This window comes from Idiotropiscis lumnitzeri, chromosome 3, assembly GCF_059441095.1.
Source record: "Idiotropiscis lumnitzeri isolate Australia: NSW breed Sydney's pygmy pipehorse chromosome 3, RoL_Ilum_1.0, whole genome shotgun sequence".
NCBI lineage: Eukaryota > Metazoa > Chordata > Actinopteri > Syngnathiformes > Syngnathidae > Idiotropiscis > Idiotropiscis lumnitzeri.
The window spans coordinates 11,234,293-11,261,303 of record NC_142393.1 but is presented as its reverse complement, the minus strand read 5'-3'; the positions used below and the strand labels follow the sequence as shown (position 1 = coordinate 11,261,303).

Here is a 27,011-nt window from a genome sequence, read left to right as displayed (position 1 = left end):
AACAATTAGATGCACTCACTCACCTTGTTGGTCAGCAGGATGCGGAGGATGGACTAACAATGTCTTCTTCTTCAGATCTTGTTTCCATTGGTGACAGCTGGAGGAGTGTGATCTGGGGGCGACTAAGTCTGACGTCACCAATAGGTCTTTGCACCACTTGTCTACACTATCCATCCATCCATTATCTTAACCGCTTTTCCTCATCTGTAGGCTATATGGTACAATAGAGCTGTAACAAAGCACTTCACATATTGTGTAATATAAATTAGCAGTATATTAAAATTTATTCAAATTAATGTAGTTTTTGGCGTCTATATCCGTCAATGGCAGTAAATGAGTTAAAACACAAATTAAAACACATTTACTGTAGGTATCAGAAGAAAAGCAGAGCAGTGACAGTATCATGTTGAGTCAAACACAAAAGAATAAAAATGTGTCTCACGTGTCAAACACCCCACACTCTAAGAGCAGTTAATCAAATATAACCCAAATTGGGTCAAAAGAGGGCCAGAACAACTGTTGTTTGTTTGACCTGTAAAGTTTGATCTGATCAATAATTCAACCCAAAAATGGGATGTTTGTGCCACTCAGAAAAAAAATATTTTAGACAACAAAAAAAATAAATAAACAAAAAAATATATAGGTATTGTACAAAGTACAAATTTGACCCATTTTGGGGGCTTATTAGATAACCCAAAATGTTGGGTCAGTCACAGTTTGGGTTATCTTTGACCAAACTGTGTTTAATATTTCTGCATTAGACAACAATTTTGAATGTCGGTACAGCTCAGCCTAGCTAATGACAGCTCAGTTCCAGGCCTAGAAGCACCAACATCTTTTTTCTTTGGCTTTTTTGCAACAGTTCATAAGGAGCAGCCTCAATAATGTTGTGATAAGAACATGACAAGGGAAGTACACAGAAAGCAGATGTAGTTTAAAACAGGAAGACTGGTGTAATATGTGGTGTCACTTTATGAAATATAAGTTAGATTGTTTGTTTTATGCTTTATTGTGAACAACTTTTCATGCTTGCGAGAAACTTACGAATAGTACGACAGGATATGTCTGAGACACAATTGTAACACAAACCGCCGTGGTATATTACACCTTCATCATTAAAATTAACAGTAAACAGTGGTTAATTTATTTTTTACACAAGTATAACAGTTAGGGATAGCCAACAACAGTACTGCTACATTCACTGTTTGTGCATCCATGATTGCAGCCAACAATGGCAACACTTTTAACATTGGCGATTCTAATATATCCCTAGAGTGCTTTGTCTTTTTTAAATTAATGAACGTGCCGTTCGTCTCGTGTGTTTGACTGACACCAGCTGGACAGATGACGAACTGCAAGTGAATCAAACAGCTTAATTGGATCCATGACGTTAAAATATAATAAAAACAAAGGAGCATTACAGTGAGCAGAATGAAAAATGTCAAATGATTAAAATATGGGAAAATTTGTCATAATGTGTATTTTATTTTGTGCAAAACGGACGGTCGTCATTTTTTATAATAATGACGACGGTTAACCGAGTGTCGCGCCAGAGCCAGTGACGCCTTCAAGGAAAACGTAAACGCGAGCTTCACATTCATCTAGTTGGTGTCGTGAACGCCTTGGGATATTCTTCGTATGTTACCAAATCCTCTATTTAAGTGAATGCAACGTTACTGGGCAGTGGTGGGTAGTCAAGAAGTACTATACTTAAGTCAATTAGTATTATTTTTTCTGAAGCCCGTTTACTTTTACTTGCTACATTTTAAAACAGACGTGTATATTTGCTAGTACTTTCTTGAACGAAATCGACTGGGTGTTTTTTTTTCTAAGCTCTGCAGTGACACACGACGTAAAGAAAAACGGAGAGGTAAAGTCAACCGCGGTTGCGACGACGACTAACTGATTGGGGTGATAGCGATTTAAAAAAGTGGAGATAAGCAGAAACATGAAGGAACGTGAGCCATGCAGGGAGTGCTTACATCCATAAGCGCATCTATAAAAATTATTGGGATGTTATTTACTTAAAAAATTAATTGTGACGAATAAGTTGGGGTTTACTTGTACCAGCCAGAAAGATAATTCATGACTTGAATTTTTGATGGTTTAGCAGGCCTTCATTCTTAACTTTTTTTGAACGAGGCGCATGGTGGCCCCTAACCTGACATTTTGGGGAAACAAGTAAATTATTTAGGGCTGCACACTGAAAGTCGATTCACACAACTAATTTTCACTATATTACTGATAAATAGGCTGACATCTTGAGCTTAAGTTTGGCAACAACAAACAATACTGAAGATAATAAAAAATAAATAATAAAATAATCTTGAAACAAAGATAATTTAAAAAAGTAAATTCAGTCTCACATTTTAAGAGAAAAACACCACTACTTAGGGGTAGTCTGATCTGTCTGAATGACGCAAGTGAATAAACGGCAAAATTATTATTTTATTTTTGGGGGGGTATGTTATCAAAACAGGTATTTTATAATTGACAGAAAAGAGAACTTTTTACATGAATTTGTATCTTCAGATTCTGCACTTTTTTTCGTAAATGTTTACTGAAAGGAGTTGAATCTGTAGGCTAACTTCACACTGTAAAAAAACACACAACTCGTATATTTTTGGGGGGCCAAAACGTAAATATAAGTTGAAAAAACTATCAAATGTAAATTTTTGACATTTATGGCAACAATGTTTGTTTGTACAACAAAGTAAGCAAGGTGTTTGCTCCAAAACATTTTTCTTAGCAGTTTTTACTTCTTGCTATAAATTTAGGTTCAATAAACAATTTTTTGGCGTGAAATGTGGGAAATTCATTTTTCATAACAGAAAATCTTAAAGCATTTATTCAGTCGTATTTCCCCTTTTAAAATGTCATTGAAGTTAGTTGACTTCTTTGTCATGCGCTTGCGTCAGCTCAGTTCAATGCAAACTTGATACAATTGACATTGACAATTGTATTTTCATTCAATTCCAGGAGACTCCTCAGCGTGATGGACCGAATACCGATTCTCCTCTTTGTAATCCTCCGTCTCCAGTTTAGCTCTGCCAACGTAGAGAAGGTGCAGATTCAGGTGGTCGTTAACAGCACGCTCTGCAGTGTCACATGTGGCACGGGCATCAAAGTGCAAACGGTTTGCACCCTAAAAGATGGCGAGAAGGCCTTGGTGGGGAAAAAGAAAGGGAGTCCCGAAGCACTCGAGGTACTATAGCACACGGCCAAGTGAGTAACAATGCTCCAGTGCCGAGCATTATGGAGTGCTTGTGTTCCAGGCGATGGAAAAGTGTCACGATGTGAAAGTCAAGTGTCAAGAATCTTGGCCGTGTGGACTCAAGACGGTCACCGTGACAACAGGGGATAGGCTGGAGCTGGATTGTCTGGTGGAGAACACAAAGGTGATGAAGCTCTCATGGAGGTGAGCAGCATTTCTCAATCGCATTAGTTTGAATTAAGAGATCATCATATGTGTCACGGGATATGATCCAGTTTCACTTAATTGTTGTTAGCGTGATCACAATGGCCTCACAGTGCAGAGGTCGTGGGTTCGATTCCGGCTGCGGCCTTCCTGTGTGGAGTTTGCATGTTCTCCCCATGCCTGCGTGGGTTTTCTCCGGGTACTCCGGTTTCGTCCCACATTCCAAAAACATGCACGGCAGGTTGATTGGACACTTTAAATTGTCCCTCGGTATGAGTGTGTTGGGGTCGCTGTCCGGCCGAGGCCGGAAGCGAAGAGTGAACTCCACAAACGCTGACAACAAGAGGAGTTTCAGACCAGATGTTTATTGGGGCCGACAGAGAACAATCAATCCATACTTTCACTAGGCCATGGACTAGGGAACAATATAGATTTAGATATATATTTATAATTACAAACGCCGCGAGCGACGAGAACAGAAAACGCTGGCGGACCGAGTCGTGCCAGGAAATCAAAACGAGGTTAAACTTAAAGCGCTTGCCAAGCAAGGATAAACTACAAAACGAGAATGGTCTTCCCACAGAAGGGAAGGAAGAGTCCAAATAACGAAACCGAGAACCAAGGGCGAGCCGAAAAGTAGCTGAACAGAAAAGCACCATGAGCGAGCAAAACAAGACACAGAACAACATGGAGCAAACGTGAGCAGTAACTATGATCATGAGCATTGCAGGAAAATTATCCGACGCCGAGCGATCCTCGGCTACGGCTTAAGTAGTCCCATTAATCAGCAGGGGATGAGCATCAGCTGCGTGGCTGGGCGCGTCTGCCCGGTGACGCGCGGCGGGGAGCACGCGGAGGGGACGCCCTCTGCTGGACAAAGAACAGACGGATCATGACAGTGTGTGAGCACAGATGGTGGTTCATCTATGTGTAGCCTGCGATGGGCTGGCCACCAGTTCAGGTTGTCCCACGCGCACTGCTCGAAGATAGCTGGGATAGGCTTCAGCACCCTTATGAGGAGAAGCGCTACAGATGATGATGGATGGATGGGCCAAGAATCTTGTTGACTTTGAAGGATGTCTGAATCAAAATAGTCCAGGATAGCTGAAATCAAACGTCCAGTTGATGCTAAGTGTCATTAGAAAAAAAAAAAAAGCAAATCGCTGTTGAGTTGACTGCATCTTCTAGCTACCGTCGACTTCTTCACCTTCACTATGTATTTTTTTTTTCTTTCTCGTGGCTGTGTGGGTTTTCTGGTCGCTCCGGTTTACTCCTACATTCCAAAAACATCCACTCTAGGTTAATTCAAGACTCTTTAATTGTTTTTAATGTGACTGAAGAGTTGTAACAAGCTATCTCCCCATACCCGATGAATTGGAAGGCATCAAATTTTGTCATACGCCATTCGCGCTCAAACGTCTAAAGGATTACTAAAGTGCTCCGGTCTCTTGTGAACCAGGGTGCACATTTCTTAATACACATTCCTGAGATGATCAATAATGCCCCATTTCTCGTATTATTCTCACCTCAGGGTGGCATGGCACCGCGCCCCAGGGGTGATCAGCTCTGACAATTTGCTTTTTGTCCGCTGGGAGAATCCGCGTCTGGACCTGGTCATTCTGGACCCGATCAAGGAGGAGCATGCAGGTGATTGAGGTGTCATTACCTGCAAGCCTCTTGTGATTACATCAGAATCTGCCAACGAGTTGCTTTTGTGTCCACCAGGAACATACCGCTGTGACGTGCTTGATGCTGATTTCAGACGGTTGAAAACGATTTACTGGGGAGTTCGAGTGCTGCCAAAAGGCGTCCTGAATCTGGATTATGAACACGCTAAGAGGGTGTGGGACTCACCTTGGGAATGGAAGAAGCACATTGTGGCAAGCCTCCATGATTCTCCGATCCTCTGGCTTTACATCGTAAGCCTCACTTCAGCAAATAAAATTTTTTTTTTTTTTTTGCCTCGTGGCTTTTTGAGGGTGACACTACTATTGTCGGCAAAGGGCATCTCAGTGAAGCTTTGGTAAATTTGTACCATTTTGGCGAGTAGAAGCTGACTGAAATAGTAACATTTGCGACTATCTTGCAGGAATTATAACTTTTTGCACCTAATGTTCTAAGCTGAGCCTGGGAACTCAATGCACTGTTTTAGACAAAACATAACTAATTCAATTACACAGAAATTTTGGAATACTTCACTGTAGAAAACTACGGAGCTATTTAGTTTTTTCATTTTTCATTTGATTAACTCATTTACTGCCATTGACGGCTAAAGACGTCCAAAATCATTTTTTTTTTTTTTTTACTCGGCTGGTAGTGAATGAGTTAAGACATGCTGGTCCCCTTTGATTAATAATAATCGTCGTCAGTGCTGAAAAAAGCAGTATTGCTCTATTTCTAAATGATAACAGTACCTATTGTACCTATCGCTTTTGCCTGTGTGAACCCACAGATGCTGACCTTTCTGAGCCTTCTCAACATGTCAGCGGTGGTCTTCCTGGTGGTGAGGATCTTGAAGAACAGAGGCTCATTTAAGATCCCGCAGGATACAAACTGCCCTGAAACTATGACAGAACTTTGACCGCAACCAGTTAAGATGAAGGGATAGGATAGCTCCTCCCGCCAACGCTTGGACTTGGTGAATAACTATTTTTAAAATCAGACATCAAGGATAATAGTTTGTTCAACTATTGTTGCAAGTTATTGTCAAAAGGAACTGTGTAACAAAAAATGCGTGCAATATTTCTTTTTATTTCTGCATATTCCATTTAGAAATAGTTGATGCTCAAAATTTGTTTCTGTGGGCCACAAAATTAAGTGGCAGGCTGGATCTGGCCCCCAACCCTTGCTTTTGACACCTGTGATCTAAGGGATTTGTAGTCACGTCACAAGAATAGTTCAATTTGTGTCTGGTGTGAATGCGCCATTAAGTAGGTGGACCTAAATCAAGTAGCATGTGTGTTTGCTTTTTTAGCAAGTCCAGTTAATATATTGTGGCATTTTTTGATTATGTTCATAGACACTGTAGACGTGTATATGTTTTTATTGCAACTGTCCACGGTTACTTGACAAAAATAAAATCATACCCTGGCATGATTTAGGGTGAGATTAGCTCTGTAGATGGACACAGTAATTAATAAAAAAACATGATTTTTGTTTGGATCAATGTGTGAGGATGTCAAGGGTGGAGGATTTAGGTATGATCAAACACTTCAAACAGTTTGTTCATAATTGGGATAATCTGGGAAGCAAGAAAAGCAAACAATATTCATTTTGATGGCAATTTGAAGAGGTCAAAGGTCAAATGAATCCCATTACATTTCAAAGCAGTCACCAAAGCCTTTTGACCTTTGTCTACAGCAGTGCATTGACCCGACTAATTAATCGTATGTCCTTTCCTGTCACGTCCACATTTAAAAGTTGTCTACAAACGGCAACACATTCATTTTGATGTCCATCAAGAAGCCAGTAGATGGCAGTGTTTGCTCAAATTAAGTCAGGTACCTCACCGCTCATTAACTCAGCGCTATGAAAGAAAAAAAAAATCCATATATGGGTTGCTTTGTCAGTCAAGGGATGCGTTTGTGTTGCAGTGACACGAATATCACTCAGAAGTGGAGCTCAGCACCACCTCGTCACATTTGACTACATAGCAAACGAGTTCAGCGCTCCAAATCTGAATACAACACAGTGCACGTGACAAACATTTCGCGGGAAACAGATGTAAAGTAACAAAGCATGCCAAGACTCCAATTAAACAAGATCGACGCAATTAATATGCCTTGCTTACTCTAATTCATTCATTTCCTAGTGGAACATGGAACAAGACAAGTCATTTCCATTTGTGAGTTTAACAAGAACGCCATGTTTAATGTGTAATGTGATGAGTCTTGCATGGTAGCACACGTGGGACTTTCTACAGGCCAGACCGCTGAAATGCAATCTCAGCCAGGGCTTTGTCACCCGTGAAAGCAACGGCGAGTTCAATACGGCAATGGCAGGTTGTAAAAATTAAAGATGACAGCAAACAGCAAGTGCAAATAAAAATCAACCAAGCAAAGCAATGATTGCTGGACCAAATAATTAAAAGAGGATTAAAATAACACTGGTCAGCAATATATTTTTTTAATCAGCAGTGCAAGTAAATTGCTAGATTATTTCTTTTTTGCACTGATTCTGAATCTGTCCAAGTTTTTACTCTATCACATCTGGTTTTCATAATCTATGTAATCCAGTAATTTATGGTGTAATACTTGTGAATTTAGGGTTACTTTCAGCAACAGGTGGAATCTTTTACCAAAATGTCTTAGATATAAATTACAATGCATGTAAAATCTGTCTTGCGCAACTCAGACACAAAACATGAAAATACTACATTTAGAAAAACAAACAGATGTGCTAGAAAAAAAAGTAAAGACACCTAAAATGAGTGTCAAAAATATCTTTTGGGACACAAAGTCATCACTGATTAAAATAAGATGTTGACCAGTGTAATCAGGGCCAGAATTTTAAAGGTACAGTGTGTCAAAATTAGAGCCATCTAGTGGTCAACTAATAGAATGCAACAACCTATGCTCCGAGCGTGCATTTTGAAGCTCATGGAATGTGGTGTCTCAGAGAGATTAATATTGTGTTTGCGGAATGTGAATTAAGCAGTAAAATACAACCCCAAAACATCCACAAGAAATATGGAAAAAAGACCTCACAGTGTGTGCAGCAGCTGCCAGGGCACTTTGGTAGCTGTCTCTGATGAATTGTCACTAACTGCTGGCCGAATGTCCTTTTTGTCTCACCCAAATCAACAATCGAAGCCAGCACCCGCTTGCGTGATAAAAAGGAGAGCAATCAACTAACTAGTCACATCTGTGTCCTCCACACTACTCACATGAGCCCTCCACAAAGCAGGGTTATACCGTACTTTCTGGACTACAGTATAAGATGCTATGTTTACCCCCACTATTTGGGGTTTATATATGATTTTTTACTGCTCCAAGCTGCATATAGATTTACCCATAGTCTCAACACATCTGACTGATGAAGTTAAGTTGAGGTTAAAGAGCATAGCGAATGGGAGGGGTGGCCATCGGGAATTTCAGGAAAATGTTCATTTTCCCGAACGGCCGGTGTTGGTCATTGCAGCAGTCTGCAACTCCCCTGTCAATGATTATGTTTCAGTGCTTGACGACCGCACTCCTCACTGTCTATGTTTCGGAGCATAATGACCCACCATGATTATTTTTCTGTGCCACACCCAAAAACTAAAATTGAAAATTTATTTTTGTTAACAAAATAAAAACAATAGTGATTTAAACAAAAGATTACTTACTGAAACAACATTTTATGCTTTACATAACTAAAACATAACTACTACAAACTTCCTTTTCGTCTATTTCATGAACTTTTACGTTTATTTGAAAATGTATTTTTTTTTTAATTATTATATGGCTGTATAGAAGAAAAATTGGTCATCTACTTTATTATACATGGTGATGTTTTTTTTTTTGCACTCCACAAATCAGAAAAAAAAGATGAAGAAGAAGATTAAAGACCTCTCCCTTAGCCAATGATCAATCACGCCAACCTCCACACCCATTTACCGATGTATTGAAAACGAATTTGGCTGCGAAATACCCATTTGTGTAGCTTTGAGTAGCAGGTGCTGTCCCCCCCTGTTCTCCTGAATATGATCCGGAGCAGCAGGAATAACTCACATCTGGATTAAATGCTTGATTGCGCAAAAAGTCCTTTGATAGCTTGAATAAAGCCAACTTGAATTTATGAGGTATGGAATTGTGAATATTGTTGGCTCAAAATGAAGCCTGAAATCCTATTCCTGTAATTGCACTGCATTAAAAATTTAACAGTGTTTATGCACAGTATGTACGGTAGCGTGATGGAAAGCACAACCTGATTACATTTTCTTGTTTTACTGCGTACTGTTTGTCTATTCAACAACCATTTTCATTCAATTTAAATGAATGAATCGCAGTTCTCGAATTAATTATTTACGTTTTTCTTTGTTAATACAATCCAATCTCATAAAATAATTTTCATTGTGTTTATGTAAAAATATTGAAGTACATTTATTTTCACGCTGGTCTGAACTGCCATGGACACTCAAACAGCACAATGTCACAACCGAAATATTACTTTCACACACTATTCATTTTAAACACTTTTACTGTTTTGTTGCTGTCTGACTAACAACTCCGTTAAAGAAGAAAAATATACAATCATACATCTTTTTTTTTTTCTTTGTGGGCGGGGGGGTTCAGACTCACATACTGATGTACGGTACTTGGCCTGTTTAATTTAACACGCGGATGATATATGTACTTGCAGGAAGCCATGATTTATTCTGTTGGATGCATAACGAGAGGTGGATGGACAGGTTTAATTGTACCTTCTGTCATCTTGGAACAGCATATGATTGTGCTACCTGCCATGATACACTATTGACATAGTTGGGGCAAACAAAATAAATAAATCAAGAAAAAATTATATATATATATATATACAAAATAATAATGGGGTTACATTTGTAATTATTAATAATTTTCCGACAGATTACGGGAATTTGAATCATTACGGCACTCCTGATGATCCTTCAGAATGATCATTCACAAATGTGCTGTGGCAACAACATGCTAGTATTACACTGTATGCACAAACACACTGTTCCGTGGGTGACCTTTTCGGGAAGGGACTGGTCCGTAATTGGACACGTTCACAGGGGGGGAGTTGGTATATGCGTGCAAGGGTCCTGCAGTGATGACAGAGCACATTAAATGACTCGCATCTGAAGTGTGACATTTTCGCATGTCGGTGACAGGTGAGAGCACACGAGTGGCCGGACAAGCATTGTGTGACGTGACCGCTTCCGACAGGTAACTATTGTTTCTCAGCGTGGCTTTCACTGCGATCCAGCAAGTATTTTTAGGTTTACTTATCAGCATCTTTTTTCTCCACATGCCATGCAATGTCTTCCTCCCTCCTCATCCTTTCTTGCACTTTGACGGGGTACCAGGATCATCTCACTGCAAAATGGTGACCCCATTATTATGCTGTGCAACAGTTTGGAATCCAGGCCTTTTTTTTGCACGTACTTTTTTGCAAGTTATTTCCGTTAGCGCGGCTTTTCTCCAGATACTCCGGCTAACTGCCCACATTAAAAAAAAATCAGTATAGATTTGTTGACGACACTCAATTGACCATTTTTGTCAACTTGAGTGGCTGTTTTCCTATTTGTGCCCTGTTGCCCAAAGTCATCTGGGAGAGACCTCCTAGAAAATAAATGGAGGGATGGAATCTGTGGGTAAGCAGTATAAGGCAAGCGGATGTCAAAAAATAGCTCTACAGAGAAGATAACAAGACTGCCTGGCGGCGGAATAAGAAAGGCAGAAACTCGTTCTTTTTAAGTCTTGGTTGTGTCATCACAGTGAGTTTAACCTGAGCGAAATCCTAGCTGAGTATATCCATGTCACTACCAAAAAGAGTACATCTGCGCCATTAATCTGAGATACAGAAAAGTCAAGCTCAAAGCGATCATAAATCTCTCCTCAGAAAAGAGGGAAATCGACCATCATCCATGGCCTGCATGTTAACGGTTTCAAGATTCATACTGTACGTCAGTTTTTGAGTCTAAACCCCATAACCAAAGTCAAGGCATTTCATTTTTTTTTTTTTAATTATTATTTTTCAATTACTTTGCTAGTCTCCCAATAATCACGTTTACTAAATCTAAAAATTCAACCACAGGTCACTTGACTCACTTGGCCTCAATTAAGGCAGATAACAACCATAAATGATTTAATCTTAGCAAAATTTGAATTTCTTCTTTGGTCCCTTCAGTGGCTCCATGTAGGTTTTGTGCAATAATTTAGTCACCAAGTAAAGCAAATAAAATCATCTCCGACTTTTAAAGATGACCAAACACCAGGTTGTCCTTTCATCGTGCTTCTATTATTCACAGAATAGAATGTTTTTACCCTTTTTTTTCCCCACCGCATGTTAATCACGACCTGAGTGTAGACAAGGGCATTGGGCTCCTGTGGTATATTAGCATAATTTATTTAAAAAACGCCCGTGTCCTCTGTCTTGTTTTATCATAGCAGGAAGTGCGCTTCGCAAGCTTGTACTTGACAACATGAACAAAATACAGTACATTCCCTCGATTAATCCATTTAGATCCACGTCACGTACACAGCCAACAAGAGAGTGTTGAGCTGCAAGCCAGGTCAAACGTTTTCATAGGATGGTCATGTATTTAAGAACTTCATCAAACACAGAAATGAAAAAGAAAGAAATTGGAAGGCTGGGTTAATTTACACTGACCACACCCATGCCAGATTAGAAATAGAACCTGTCCATAAAAAAAAAAGAAAAAAAAAAGAAAAATGAAATCCACCAAAAGCACTCAGAAAGCTGCAACAAAATGCTATGCTACAATGAAAAAAACGTCATCTATCAGTCGGGAATAAAGCGATTCCGAAAGCTCTTGGACTCCAGCAAACCCCAATTCGAGCCATTATCCACAAACAGAGAAAAAAAATGGAACCGTGGTGAACAGCCAGCCTACAAAAATGAACCCCAAAAGCACCTTGACGACTCTTCCAAGAGGACACGAAGCAAGAGCGTGCAGAGTGCAGGGCATTCGGAAAATTAGTGACCCATGCGAATCAAGGTAGAGATTTTGAAATTTCAACAATTTTTTTGTAGGCTTGTCACACTTCAGAGGGAGCATCACTACAGTGGTCGTGCCACTTTTTCTGTTTGGAGCAAATGATGCCCCCGAACCCGCAAGCCTCCTGAAAGCGCCCGACGTAGTTTAATGTTTATGGCTGACGCAGTTGCATCATCAATCATTCAAAAGCAGTGGCACTTCCAAACGAGGGGAGAGAAGAGGGCATTCAATCAATGTCTCAACTAAGACTGATTTCACGGTGAGTTCTGAGTTTCAGTGGCGATGATGAATTTGTTTTTGGAGGCTCGCAGTTGCCTCACAACAGAGGTAGATATCTGCAGAAAATGTCCCGACCACACTTTGCCGTCTGCCTATTAACAGCTCGAAAACCTCAGAATTCTTTTTTTCTTTTACATGATTTTACTGACATATTTATGCGGGCATCCATGCCTGCCTGCCAGCCACCACCGGCTGCCTTTTGAGACTGAACAAAAATTTAATGGAGCTAAATGTCAGAAAACTACAACCAGTTGCCACCGGGGTTCGTGTGCGCATTCACAGGTTCTGTGGAGGTGGTCACGGTTTATGTTCATACGCGCTCACGTTTGATCCAAAATATTGTGCAGAAAGCTTTTATAGTTTCATAAGTTGAAGTGGACAAACGTAGTAATGTGCATTTGAATTTTGATGGCGCTCGATCGCCGTTTCAGACGACTCGTGACAACCCAAGAAACATTACAATGCTTACCTCCCTGCTGTGACTTAGAAAAGTGAAATAACAAACCGAGCTCCAAAAGGGGGCGTGCCAATTCATCATAAATCTCTTTCCAAAAAAGCCGTTAAATCACCACGGAATCTTTTAGGGAGGGCGAATTTCAGTACTAATGCAACTTTTAAACGCATACCTAAATAAGTGTGAATACGTGAGTCATTCCATGTCACCATGGCAGCAAAAAGATTGTGATTCTCCTGAAAACAAGCCAACACAACATGCACATGATTCTGAAGATGTTCTTTGGAAGAAAAATCTGCATCGTTGCTTTAACAACTTGGAGATTTTTGAAGTGTGATTTGAACCGCCGCTACACAATTTGAGATGACAGAGTGCAGTGGTCCATCATTAGAAGGACTTGTTTACTCGAAATGAGGCACATCTGCATAATAGTATCCATTATCGAAAACAGTGGGCCACTTTCAGACGTGACTTGTAACACAATGATGTAATTGTGACTTTTAAGACCCTGACAAGAAAATATCAGTGGACTGAGACCACATTTGTCAGTTTGCTGGCACGGCGATAAATTTAAGTATCAATTAGTGGAAATGATGTAATGTTTAGTTGTTCAATTAAGTAGCGTCCTTTCTAATAAACCAAAATAATACATCACATAAATGTTCTTCAACAGTCAGAATCATTGGATTGTTTTAGCCCCGTCTGTTATTAATGGCAAACAGCCTTTTATATTCTCGAACATCTGCCACTAGGAAACTCTTTCCAACTTCTTGTTATTCTTCTCTCTGCTTCTTATGCTGTTGATTTGAGACAAAGCATTCCCGAATTTTGACAATACAAAAGAACAACTCGGCGACATTTAATAAATGTTTTTTTTTTTTTTTTTAAGAGAACAGAAGCAACCGGAGAACATACCCATCTCGGCACAGGCGAGGTTCCAACTTTGGGCCAAACATGCGAACCACTGCTCCCCAACAACCACTTCACCTGTAGTGTGTCTCTTGTAGATCAAGTGTTTATACTTGAAAAGCCTCCAGGGATCACTTGAGAGACCCTGACGGTCTCTGATGAGTGTGAGTGCGGTTGCACTGTAGAACTTCTCCCTCTTCAGTGATTCTCTGCCAAGGGACTGTGACGCACAATGACAACACAAGTACAAACCTTTGGTATATATATATATATATATATATATATATATATGTGTGTATATGTGTGTGTGTGTGTGAATGCACCAGCTCCTATTATGTCTTCAAAGAATAAATCAATCACAGAATTATTAGACATTCCAACAATGCACAGCGCACACGCGCATTCAAACATTTATAAATTAAGGTTGAACAATTTTAGGGCTGAACTATTTTAGGAACAAAAAAAAATGTATTGTATTTTCTCTGACAGGTAATTGTGATTTTGATTTAATTTGTGATTTTCATCACAATGGACAGTAGCATTTACAAACGTGACAGAAAATGCCATACAACCTTGAAAGTTATTTAGGTTTTGTGAGAAGCCAGTTCTTTCTCAAGTTTTTAAAAACTACTTGCCGTCAAGTATAATTTTGTATTCAGGTGTAATTGTGTATATGAAAATGCATTTTTTAAACCCCCAATTTTTTTCCATTTCGTACTAATGTTCTTTGCACATAAATGTCAGATTATGTCAATAAAATCATTGTTCCGTAGCAAATTTAAAATGATTGACATATATAATTTTGAAACCAACTATTGTGGCGATTGCAAAACTCAGTACTCTGTGATGCAAATATTATTTATGCAATTATAAATATCTATTATACGTTTGGCATTGAATCTCTTCGTCATGATGACGTCAGCCCTTTACGTGTCCGGGTGTGAGAGCGTCTGGTAAATAAAAAAAGAAAAAGAAAAAAGCGTCTGGTAAATTGCTAATGTAGCCGTCATCTTATAGTATGACTAGAAATCTATTGATTGAATTACAACATTTCTGTTCATAGCTACTGGCTCTCCGCCCTAACGCGGTCCTAGCCAGACTTTTTTAAAAAGTCGACCGTACACCTCAGCACCTATTTTGGGTCTTTCCCTACTCTGTATTTCACTTTAGCGATTAGCACAATTACATTAGCACGCTTAGTGACTCCTCATTCGCCTTCTTGGTTGAAATGCTACTTGTTAATGGGATAGTTTATTTGTCACGACGGAGGAGATGATCCGCATCACCCACCTCGATGCTGCTGCTCTGCTGTGGACGGCGTTATATATAGTAAGTATAAATAAAGTACGTACTGTTGCGGCGCAAGCTTGATTAGCACGTAGCATTCAAGCAGCCTCAAAAGAAATTGCTTCCGGTGACACCGGGTCTACACGCGGCAGCACAACGCTTTAATCTGACCTGCTTCGTAAACATAGGGCACAAGAACCCTTAAAAAAAACGCAGCTTTGAGGATTCATAGCAGTCCTAATACGATAACTAATTCAGCCCGTGCAGCGGTCCTTGCGCTTTTTTGTGTCAATGGCCATTTTTATGTAAAACCTATTATTAATGACCAACATGTAAACATCCACCCAAATAAAAATGAATATTTATAACTATTACTCACTATTAGCTACGCTTAAATGAGCCACGGCCGTTTGGCACATGCCGGCAAATATGACGACATAACAACATACGGATATTATGGCTGTATCACAAACTGGTAATGCGGAGATGGTTGAGGAACTTCTGGATAAGTTCAAAAAAGGAAAAATTAGTGGGTGCTGTTGCTCCTGTTAAAACTAATGATCTAAAGAACTAAGGATCAATTAGTGAAGCCCAGCATGTAAATGGAATAAGTGAACAGAAGTGTAAATCCTTTAAAGAAAATTGTGCTTTCCCTCCATAACCAAGAGGAGGACTGGGCTCATTCAACCTGTTTGAATAATGTGATCCATGATTTTTTTTTTTTTTTTTTTAAATCGAAAAATCCGTGTTTTGGACATAATGAGCTAGTGTTCAGTGATTTCCGTAGCAAAATACAGACGTGTAACAGTTGGCAGTTCTGAGACATGCATTTAAAAAAAAAAAAAATCAAATAATCTCTTGAATTTTAGAGGTGATGGCGTTGACCAATGGCCGATACACAACCTTCCATATTCAGAGGCACAGTTGAATACTATGTAATGTCATTTGTTTAATGGTGTGATACTTCAATGTTCAAGGACCAACAAAAGGCATTCCACATATCGATCGCCAACCAGCAGGCAAACGAGCTCTTGATTAGAAGCACCTGTGGCTAAAGACAAACTATGGCAAGGTTTACCTTCCAGACGTGGATTTGACACGTCCGTCAGGAGGATTTGCATTCCGGCCGTCGATATATAACATTTGTTTTTCTTCAATCCATATGCTTAAACTGATGGAGCATGATTGTATTTCCGTGTAAGGACTAGCATACGCGTCTCCTTCTTGCTTTGCCTTCTTGACTTGAAAATATATTGTCACCCACAAGTCTGCCAGTTAGACTGTAGCATGTGCAGAAAGTCTTGTGCGATATTCATTTAAACTGTATAAAAACTACGGCCCGGGGGCCACGTGCGGCCCGTTAAACGTTTTAATCCGGCCCGCCGAACTGTTTTCAAACATATAGTCTGCATGTTAATCAAATTGTTAATGAACAAAACATGCTAAGATGAAGGTGTTTAATTACTTTTGAATTCCAATGTCTATTTGTTGCAATAGTTTTTAGTGTACGTTAACAGCTACTGTTGACGACACACGGATACATTAAAATCCTCATTACATAAAAATAATGCACCTTTCATTAAAAGGGATAGGATTAATCAGTAAAACTGGTCAAATATTTCATTCTTCAAAATCCAAACCTTATTAATCTCCCACTGTGCTTCTTTTTTATGCTCATTATGGTGTATGGAATGAAGCACAGGCTCTAATTAACAGAAACTGGGCGTGAGTCTTATCACCCAGTCGGGGCATTGCTAACTTCCAATGAAACAGAATCACTGATGACAGCTATAATTAATTCCTCGCTCAGCGCTGGATTGTTTGGCCCAAATGTCACATTGGAGACAGAGCTCGCTTGCCTTTAACACGATAGACAGCAGCACTGAAAGCTACGAGGTGGTGGAGACGCATGGCGAGAGTTCTTTTTAATATTCATGCTATAGCGTTCCAGTGGTGGTGAGCCGGCTCACCCTCTGGGATGAAGCTGCTCCTTCTGATGAAAGGATAACAACGTGTCCGCATTAGGCGTTTATCATTCATTTGAGAGGGCTGATGATCTTCCACTTCGGACAGATGGTTGTCAGTTTTGATGGACACAATGTCTTTTCGACGCTAATTAGCTTTGGAGAGGTCGTCTCCCGCTGTCAACACTTGAGCGTGCAGATGGGTGTTGCTGTAAAACGACGGATGGCCTTTTTTATGATAGCGCCATTTCTTCAGTCTAACATTGATAGGAAACATTGATCTTCACAAATAAATAGACATAAACCTTAACTATTTAAAAGGGAAAACCTTTATATGTGTGACGAGCACTGAGCTGGGCCGAGCCACGGACTCCGTGGCCTCAAATGGAGTAGTAACACGGCCCGCTACCGGTCCACGGGCCACTTTGGACCACGTAGAGATGAAAGAAAAAAAACTTGCAGTACTTCCGGTTTATTTATTATTCAAGGCTGAGAAATATTAATAAGTAATTATGTGTCTTCACCTTTAGTGTAATATCTACAAAATACCAAATACAAAATTTTTGTGTTGCTCATTCATCCGTGTTATAGTTGTTCTATGGGGTCTTTTGCGTTACCGCAGTGACCATATTATTGTACATTAAAAAAAAAACACTGTGGATTTGTTGTTTAGCACTTTATTAGTCAGCCAACATCCCCAACCATGCCTCCCAATTGCCGGTCCATAAAAGTTATGGAATCTCCTGAACCGATCCGCGGCGGAAAAAACATCGGGGACCACTGGTTTAAAGCATTGCTTCTCAACTGTTCTTACCCTGGGATCTGCATTTTCCTATTAGTGCTAAAATGCCTCCATCTTTTACAGAAGTGACGAATGCTGATTAAAAATGGACTTTGAAAAGATGTGTAGAGTCAGTGGTCGGTCCAGAAAGGTTTACCTGGGGTTGCATGAGGTGCTGTAGACTTTCAGTAACATTTAAGTAGTAACTGTCATGGTCCGTGTTTGTTGATTTTTGTTTAATATGTAGTTTCATGTTTTTTCCTTGGTGTGTCTCTTGTTAAAGCTGATAAATTTCACCTGTGCTTGTCCCATTCCCTATGGTTAACCAATCTGCTCCCTCCAACCGTTTGTGGCTTGTCCAGATGTTCCTTGTTGTCTCGTCAATATGTTTGTATTTAGTTCCTTCCCAGTTCTTGTCGGGTCATTATCCATGCCAGTTGTCAGCAATGTTCCCTCTGAGGTGCACGCGAGAGCAATTGCGCACGGCTCTCACCCGCTCAGCGCACATGGCGACGCTGGCGCGCGCACCACGCACGCGCATTACATTTCCACACGCATTCCTTTACTTCCACCGCAGTTAAAAATCTACATACAGGTCAAAACTCCATTTCCACTTTCCTTCGAATTTCAGTAGCGCGACTAAGGGCGCACACGACAGTTTGAAGCGCACACACACAGAGAATTCCACTCACACGGACGTTCCGCTGTTGACCACACAGACGGATCTACTCAGGAAGTCCAAATATGGGCGTAGTTTGCCAGCTCCTTAAATGAGGCTGCTTTGCCTCTTTCAGAGGTCAGGTGACATAGAATTGTTTTGTGTTTTATTAGATGACATGATTTTATTTTTTTATGAGTGGATTATGTGGGACCATATTAAAACACATTCTATTCAGACTTAATAAATGAGGCTTAAAATGATGGTTGTTATTTTTTTTTTTAAAGTAGGGCTGATTTTATCATAAATCTCCATTCAATGATTTGTTCAATTTTCATGTGTAAACGGTTTGAATGTTTTCGAACATCTACATGATTTAACAGGTGTGGTAGTAGTTTGGCCGCCATGTGCATGTCTGATGTTCCACACTCTGGTGCAAGGGTTGCTGAGGGAGTTAGTCTGAATGCTCAGACGCATGGAAAATTATAGGGAACATTGGTGGTCAGTGTCTCCTGTTGTGTTGATTTTCTTGTGCCCTTTGTCCATGCCATGTCCAAGCCATTTTCCTAGTGTTTGTTTGTTGTGAGTACCTTGTTTACCTTTACCCATTTGAACCACTTCCTGCCTCACTTCCCTGCATTTGGGTCCTCCTCCTCAATCAAAAACCTGACAGTAACTGAGGTTGAGGTGGCAAAACTGCAAAATTTTCCATTTTGGTCACCACAAACATAACCACTCCAAAACAGGCTCTAAATACATCAATCTAAAAAAACAATTTTATTTTGCTTCCCATAATTTAAAAGCAATCACAATAAAAAGCTCCCGAATACTGTTTCTTTGCACATGGAGAGCCACACTCATAACTGAGAACTCAAATTCCCAACATGTAAATATTTCCATTGTTAACACATTGACCTTTACACACATGATGCAAAATATTCCCGAACAGTATCTGCTATTCATACCGAGGTTATAAGAGCGTGCCTGTCAAGTCACTGCAAACAAGGCATGAAAACGAACTGAAAAGTGTTGTCAGTAATGGTAGCGCACACACCATCCCTTATTGCTGCTGTAATCGGTCTCTCCTTTGTCGTAAAATAGTGGGGGGCGGGAGGGGGGGACAAGGACGGCAAACCATCAAGGGGTCCTCTGCAATTGATGTGTCGGGAAAGCCAATAAACACTGACCTCTCTCAAACATAATAGCATGTTCTTTTTTTTCTCGCCATGAGTCGTCGTTTGACCAGTGTAACGGCACTCGGGATTAAAACAAGTGAAAATACCTACATTGATGTTGCCATCTTGCCCCCGTACTAAAGGAATGAAACATTTGAATAGCAATTTTCAAATAATAAAAAAAACCAGCCATTTTGAATATGCTTGGAATTGTTTCATCACAGAGGTTTCGCCATGAATTTTAAGAAGCATCAATTTCATTCAGTCAGTAGCTCAATCTGAACACGTTCAACATTAAGAAATTAACAATGTTGTTGACTGTGAAATGTGTTTATTAAATATTTTTGTCAATCCAGAAATAGTTTTTCTTTTGGAGCAAATCATGGATTTCCTGCAATATTAAATCTTTTCTCGTATATTGTATTATATATATCACAGCATCATAGGAATTAGGAATTTTGGTCTGTTCTGCATAGGGGCACCTTAGGATGTTTTGCGGTGTTCTTTTTTTTTTTTCACAATTTAGGCATTACATTGGATAAATCTAAAGACTTCTTATTGGATGACGTGATCGACTGATTTGGCTCAGTTTTCTAGGGCAGCGGTCTCCCATAGTTTTTTGGACCAGTTTCACATAAAGTCATGTTTTGATTGAGCTGCGTCGAAAAAAAATAAAAACAAAGTTGAGCTCAATTCAACAGAGGAAGGCACAAATCAGTTCATGAAAAGATGTAACGAAATATCAGAATAATCTCCAAGCACTGCTGTTTGGATGTGAGCTGCCTCCCACCCTCATCGACTTTTGCTTGAGGATGCGCTAAAGATTCTGAACAGGGAAGATAAACTTGTGTGTGGCCCCCAATATCGCCTGACAAACAACCCTATTAAAAATTTTTAAAGCAACCTTAAGTGAAAGGTTTATGTAGGCAGGAGGCAGTCGTAAAAAATCTATGTGGTTGAGAGGCAATTCCTATCCACACAGCAGTTGTGGGAGGCTATACGGGCATCTTGCAAATAAATTCAAGCAGAGAATTTATTGGATGCAAGACTCGCAAAGCTCCTATCATATTTATATAACGGTCCCAGGTTGAAATCGTGTACCTCTCAAATAATCACTTTTCAAGAGATTGCAAAAACTGCATGTGCGTTCAACGATTAACATTGCATCATCAAAGAGAGCTCTCATTAATTCATCAAAGACCCACACCTGTTGACTGACCAATCGCATAGATAATCGCATAGATGAAAACGGATTCCAAAACCCAAGTCCTTCCAAGCTCCCGTCCCGCCGTCTCCCAAATGTTTTTACACTAAGGCTCAAAAAGTTGTGTCACTTTTAAAATGAGTTAACTCAGCTGCTAACTTTTAAATGTGACCAAGTCAGCCATGCTCCAATTGAGAGACTGCGACCTTTAGAGACGCTTTTGAAAGTTGAGGATTTTCGAATGTCTAAGAGGTTGTTTTAATTTGAAAGCTAATTCAATTGCATCCACCCTTTCCCCTTATTTATTTATTTATTTAATTTTATTTTTCTGGCCCAAACAAATCCTGAAAAAAATACTTGTCTTGTGACCCTAAAACCATTTTTGCTCCAAAACACTGATGTTAGTCATACTGAGCATTGTGACATTCTCGTACAGAGATGAGAACGATATACTGTGCATGTATAACGCAAGCAATACATTTCTTTTCATTTTTACAATTCAAGCCTGTCTTATTAAACATGTTTTGCCTTCGATTTCATTGGTAACTCCTAAGGTATGATACTTTATTTTCTCACACCCTATCATAAAACCTTGAAAGAACATTATGGCTTTTAGTAGCCTGTCTTGGATAGCTATTAAAAATCAAGCACGACGCCAAGCGCATCCCATTCCCACTCCGACAAGAACACCAGTATGGGTCGAGATCGGTCTCATCCTGGATGGTATCTTTTCAATCATGCAAGGTTTTGACCTTTAAGACCTCATCTGATTGAATTTCATGGTTACCAGCAAAAAAAGTTGGGAATATTATGCTCACGTAGTCATCTTTGATTTGTTGAAGTGGAAGCTCTGATTGCTTGAATGGGTACCATACAACGGCACCATATCTCTGTATTTCTCGCTCTCGCATCTTGGAATGTCGCAGCGTGAATGTCGCTGGGCTGTGCAATCAGTGCTGCGCTCTATTGCTCTCAGCGGGACGGTGGCGAGGATTGGGAGCAAAGAAAATGGCAGCAAGGAAGCATTGTCTACATGTATGTGAGGCACACTGGGTGTGGTCTAATTAATCATTCAACACCTTTCAAATGCAGCTCATACTTATATGCGATATAGCAGGTGTGGGCAAACCACATGCGGCCCGTTAAATGTTTTAATCCGGCCCGCCGAACTTGAAAAAAATTAAATGAATAAACCTTGTTAATGTTTTATTTTCTAAATACTGTGTTTTTTTTTAAAAGAAACGGTGGACTTAGGGAATCATTCATTGTCACATTAAAAAAAAAAAAGTCACATTCCCCCTCCGATTTATGAGGACCACGCTCACTTCCCTCCAATTCACCATTGAAACTGACAAAATTCTCGAAAGTATTAAGAAGACACTGTATGTTGTGCTGCAACTACAGCACATTTAGTAAATGAACAAGAATGTTGGAATTTATACCTCTGAGTCAGAATTTTAATCACCCCGCTCCCTGAAGTCGGATCTCTAACTCAGCAAAGCACACGATTATTGCAAGTCCAAAATAATATTCTACTACCTGCTACTCACGTAAAAATGATATTTATACATTTTGTTGTTTGTAACGCTGGGAATCACTGGATGCACGACTCTGGCGTTAAAGTGTCATGGGCTTTAAATCCCGACTCTGAGTTGGAATTCAAAACACCGTCCCCACACTGTAAAAAATAGATGGGAATAATTTTCAGAAGATGTTTGTAATTTTTTTCTCCTTAGCTAGATGTCTTTGTAGCATGTAGCTGATCAAAACTTCAGAGGTTCTCAATACCCAAAACCAGATCTTCCTCGCAGGGTGCTTCGAAAAGGCTCTTGGTGGCTTAGCCAATCGTGCAGTCCTCGGCCATCGTTGACCTTCTTGTCCGGATCTTGACACAAGGATTTCTGATCAGTTAATCACTTGATTGCCCCGGTTCCAGCAACCGTTCTGGTTTCTCCAGCCTCTAACTAAAAGAGATGTTCTCTTGCGGCATCTTGACAGTCTGATTGATTTCCTGATGCAGCTGTTGGAAATTCAATTTTATAACTGTTTTTTTTGCTATTGTGCTCATCTTCAATGATCACATCACACGATGGAAGAGTGTAGACTGCTCATAACAATCTCGGAGATCCTCATCAAGCTGTCTTTGGTTGGTCTTTAACCGAAGTTGCCGTATAGACACCAAAATGGATGACAATTGTTTTTTTTGACAAGGGTGGAGCACATCATAAAGACATGACTACTTGGATGCCTGTACGAACCGAGAGGCTGCGTAATTTGGCCGATTTATTTAAAATGGGGAAAAAAATGTGGTTTGGGTTTGAGAGAATTTTTTAGTGACTCCAGTCCTGGAACCTTTCTGACACCCTTTATATACGAATTGTGATAAAGAGAGCGGGGGGAAAAAAATCCATGACAATCCATGAAGTTAGAGTGGAAATACATTTTAAAAATGATGCATCATTTTAAAGAGGAAATAAACACACCTTCAGAAGGTGTAAAATTTTATGGTCAAGAAGCATTGCGACAACAGAAGCAACCAAATTTGCAAAATCTCAATTTATTTAATATATTTTTTTAAATATCTGAATCATCGGTTTCATAATCTCTTATCAGTGAGTTTCGCCATTCATAGCGTGTGTTCTAACAACTGTTTTTAATCTTTTCTTTTCAATGTTTACCTCCCTCATCATGTCAACCTTGTCCCAATTGGGCTTCTGCTATCAAATGCATCGATCACTAAACTCTCGTTAATCCCTCTGAGCTCCGGCTCCATCGGATTTAATCCCTTGTTACAGGCAGCCAAACAGCCTGAGCAGGTTTTCACCTGATCGACTCGCTAGACTTTAATTAAAGTGTCTGAGCTCGCCGGCAGTGTATAATATGAATGTGAACACGACGCGTGCGTGTGTGTGCGTGTGTGATGTCCTTTTGATGTCTTGCTCCCTCTGTGTATCTCTTTGTGTGTGTACACGTGTGTTGTACAGATGAATGAAAAGTAAATATCCAAGAACTTTGAAAATGTTTACCCATTGGTGCAGCAATACCCTTGTTTTTCCTCAATCGCAGATTAGCCAATCAGAGCATCACTCTTAACCGAACTATAATAACCCACGATCATGCCTGATAAAATGATAAATCGCCGGGAGCTCAGTCAAACTCTATATATCTCTCCAATATCTCTACTTTTGCATTTTTTTTTTTGTTTGTTTGTTGTGTTTTTTTGTTTCGCGATCTGCAGAGTTTAAAAATACTCACCAGCCTTTTTTGCTTAGAAGTGAAGAGTACGAAGGAAAGACAACTTTTATCATATACCACACACATCACATTTCAAACTCACATATCCACTGACTACAACACAGGGACAATAATTGTAGGTCTTTGGTAGAATTTTTTCATTGCCTTTTAACAATTCCGTTTTAGTGAAGTCGTTAAACACACACACTCTAGCGGCCTTCTTAATTAAGGGCGCACGAGGAACACAAACCAACACGCTAACATGTCCGGCTATCCTGCAAAAATGTCGTCACTATGCAATAAAGACACATTTTTCTGCGTCTGCGTCACAGACAGTCATTACTGTGAGCGGCGCAGGGCTGCGTCTATACATTCAATCTTGTCACATGCAAGAAGTTGCAGCCGTAGGCATTGCTGGAGGTGTTTTCACAAATGGTTGCTCCCTGACTCGACAAGAACTTATTTGTTTACGAGAATCCGACTCAAGAAGCAACCTGATTAGTAGCAATAATGTTGTACGGTCAATGATTAATTACATTTATGTTTTTGTTATGTTGCAGATGTCTGTTTGCCACTAACACACAAACACTGTCATTCCTGCGGGGGTGTGTGTGCGTGTGTGTAGGTTTGTGTGAGTGCGTGCATGTCTCCATCACCTCCACAAGGTAGATAAAGTGATTCCAATCTGCCTTCATTCATGTCGAAGAAGATAAATACACATTATGTTGACTCTTGAAAGGAAAGGAAATGAACCCTGTACACGCCAAACTGATAAAGTGATGAGAAAATCTGAATTGGACACGCCTCAGATGACCTTAATGGGTTCTCTAATGGGATGATTTATCTCTTTTTTTCATATTCTACATGTGAAGCAAGTATTTTGGTTTCACTAAAGATTATAAAGTCTTTTTGGACGCAAACAGCTGTCAAGTCCTCATTTCCATTATTCTGTGTTCATTTGATAGTTGCTGCGTCCGTTTTGGCTTTTCATCAACAAACAGAAGCTTTCACATCAGGACCAAGGGGATTGAAGAATTTTGGGCCTGATGACATCATGTCTAAAACATACTTCATCCACGACTGCTTTAAAGACGAAAATTCAAAATGTCGGATTTAACCGTCCGCGGTTCCATGGAGGAGCACACTTCACTGGTTGCTGTGACGACAGTCGGTGGGAGCTGATGAGTTACTGTAACTAAGCTGGTTAATCTCCACCGTGGAAACGTGGCGAGATTCCATCTAGCAGCTGTCTGGTCCACTCAAGCAGATTATTTGAGGATTGTTTGTAAAATAATGTGGATTGATCCTTTCTCGCTGCATGCAATAAACACTCAACTTTTACACGAGAGCGAGTCAGGAACCTCTGCAGCTGTGCTTTGTTACATGAGCATCCATCTGATCAATTGAATTTATATGATGCCAATTCTCAACAAACGTCACGCCACGGACCGAGCTCCTTGATTTTATGGACGGGAAGTTTAACATCTTAAGATTGTTAGGCACGTTCTTTTGTTTTGCCATTGTTGTCCATAAATTCAAATCAAATGTCAAACTAAAACAAAACTCCTGTTTTAGTACTTTTGGAAAGTGGTCAAAGTGTGATTAAAGATGTACTCCTTGTCGACGGTCACACTCACTTTATACATCTATCTTCTAATTTTCTGTGGTCAGGTCAAGTACAGAACATGTTCTTGGGTTGCATATGATTAAAACGTGATAAATTAAATTTATCATTTGATTATTAGGAGGGAAAGAGGCAAAAATTCCATCCGTTGACCAAATTTTAATCATGTGTAATTGAAAATTAAATAATATTGTAGCTTTTAAATGGCTTCTATGAGGCTCTAATAGTCAAATACGAAATCACGTATGGCTGCAGTTCAAATGTTCACATTTTCATCAATCTAGGGCAGGGGTGGGCAAACTCTTTGATTGGCGGGCCAAAATGGGTTCTAAAATTTGACAGAGGAGCCGGACCAGGAGCAGACGGATGGAGTGTTTTGGTCACCTCACCTCATCGGAGCAAAAAAAATAAATTACATTTTAAATGAAAGTGAAGAAAAGCATCACAACAATATATAAGTCTTTGAAAAACCACAGTATTTAGAAAATAAAACATGAACAAGGTTTATTCATTTAATTTTTTTCAAGTTCGGCGGGCCGGATTAAAACGTTCGACGGGACGCATGTGGGCCCCGGGCCGCAGTTTGCCCATGCCTGATCTAGAGGTTCTGCTGTTTTTCCATTATTTCATTAAAAAAATAACAAATTATCAGCTACTTTCCTCTGTTGTGGTATGACAGCTTTTACCTTTGTGTGAGTTTTTTTTATTAGATTTTATATCGACAATATATGCCTGGTGACGATGTTGTACACGCGCATTTAGAGATATGTCTCCAGTTAATAAACTCTCACACACACAAATATACACGCACACACACACACAAAAAAAAAGAGGCTAAATGAAATGCCAGGCAAGATGATACATTCTGATATTAGTGTCTGGAAGATACTTTAGTGCTAATAAGATCTTTGGAAAACACATTATCTTTATTAGTGGCTCATAGCATGATAATAATGAGATGCCAAAATGGAGGTCATTGTCTTTTCGCGAGTCTATTTAGCATATGAAGTCTTTAATTGAGAACACTCATGGAGATATGCCTATTACGGCGTATTATTGGATTCCGTTCAGATTACCAGAGTAGAATTCACAAATAATCCTCCTCATGACGTCACTTGCACAGTGCCAACTTCTCTGGAAATTCATATCACAAAAAAATAAATAAATAAATAAGCATCACCATGGCAACTTGGTCTGACAATGGATTTACCACCTGTGATCACACTCTAACAAGCAACCAGAGTGAAATCCACTTCAGACTCACCCCCACTTCTCCCCACCCACTGATCGCAGCATTCTTTATTGGGACAAATCTTAAATGGCTTCCTGATCGCTCCATAT

General features: G+C 39.8%; 1 protein-coding gene and 1 long non-coding RNA gene across 3 annotated transcripts; both read left to right on the top strand.

Moving 5' to 3' along the window:
- The first annotated feature begins 1,566 nt into the window (after nucleotides 1-1,566).
- On the top strand, nucleotides 1,567-6,252 carry tmem81 (transmembrane protein 81). 2 transcript variants are annotated; one of them, XM_088291871.1, is made up of 6 exons: nucleotides 1,567-1,686; nucleotides 2,980-3,205; nucleotides 3,276-3,418; nucleotides 4,950-5,065; nucleotides 5,144-5,337; nucleotides 5,871-6,252. In XM_088291871.1, exons 2-6 carry the CDS (start codon nucleotides 2,996-2,998, stop codon nucleotides 5,997-5,999), a joined length of 792 nt encoding a protein of 263 aa, XP_088147997.1. In that variant the 5' UTR covers nucleotides 1,567-1,686; nucleotides 2,980-2,995; the 3' UTR covers nucleotides 6,000-6,252. The 2 variants fall into 2 exon arrangements, with proteins under 2 accessions (XP_088147997.1, XP_088147996.1); XM_088291870.1 differs by having other exon boundaries at nucleotides 1,667-1,870.
- An 8,413-nt stretch (nucleotides 6,253-14,665) lies between these two features.
- On the top strand, nucleotides 14,666-25,392 carry LOC148339908 (uncharacterized). The gene is made up of 2 exons (XR_015842610.1): nucleotides 14,666-15,072; nucleotides 25,012-25,392. It is a non-coding gene; the product is annotated as an uncharacterized LOC148339908 (long non-coding RNA).
- The last annotated feature ends 1,619 nt before the right edge of the window (nucleotides 25,393-27,011 follow it).

Bases quoted from the DNA above. Each gene is read 5' to 3' on its own strand.
- tmem81 (XM_088291871.1), top strand. From the start codon at position 2,996: ATGGACCGAATACCGATTCTCCTCTTTGTAATCCTCCGTCTCCAGTTT. The intron at 3,419-4,949 runs GTGAGCAGCATT...TTCTCACCTCAG, and splicing joins GTGATGAAGCTCTCATGGAG to GGTGGCATGGCACCGCGCCC. The intron at 5,338-5,870 runs GTAAGCCTCACT...GTGAACCCACAG, and splicing joins CGATCCTCTGGCTTTACATC to ATGCTGACCTTTCTGAGCCT.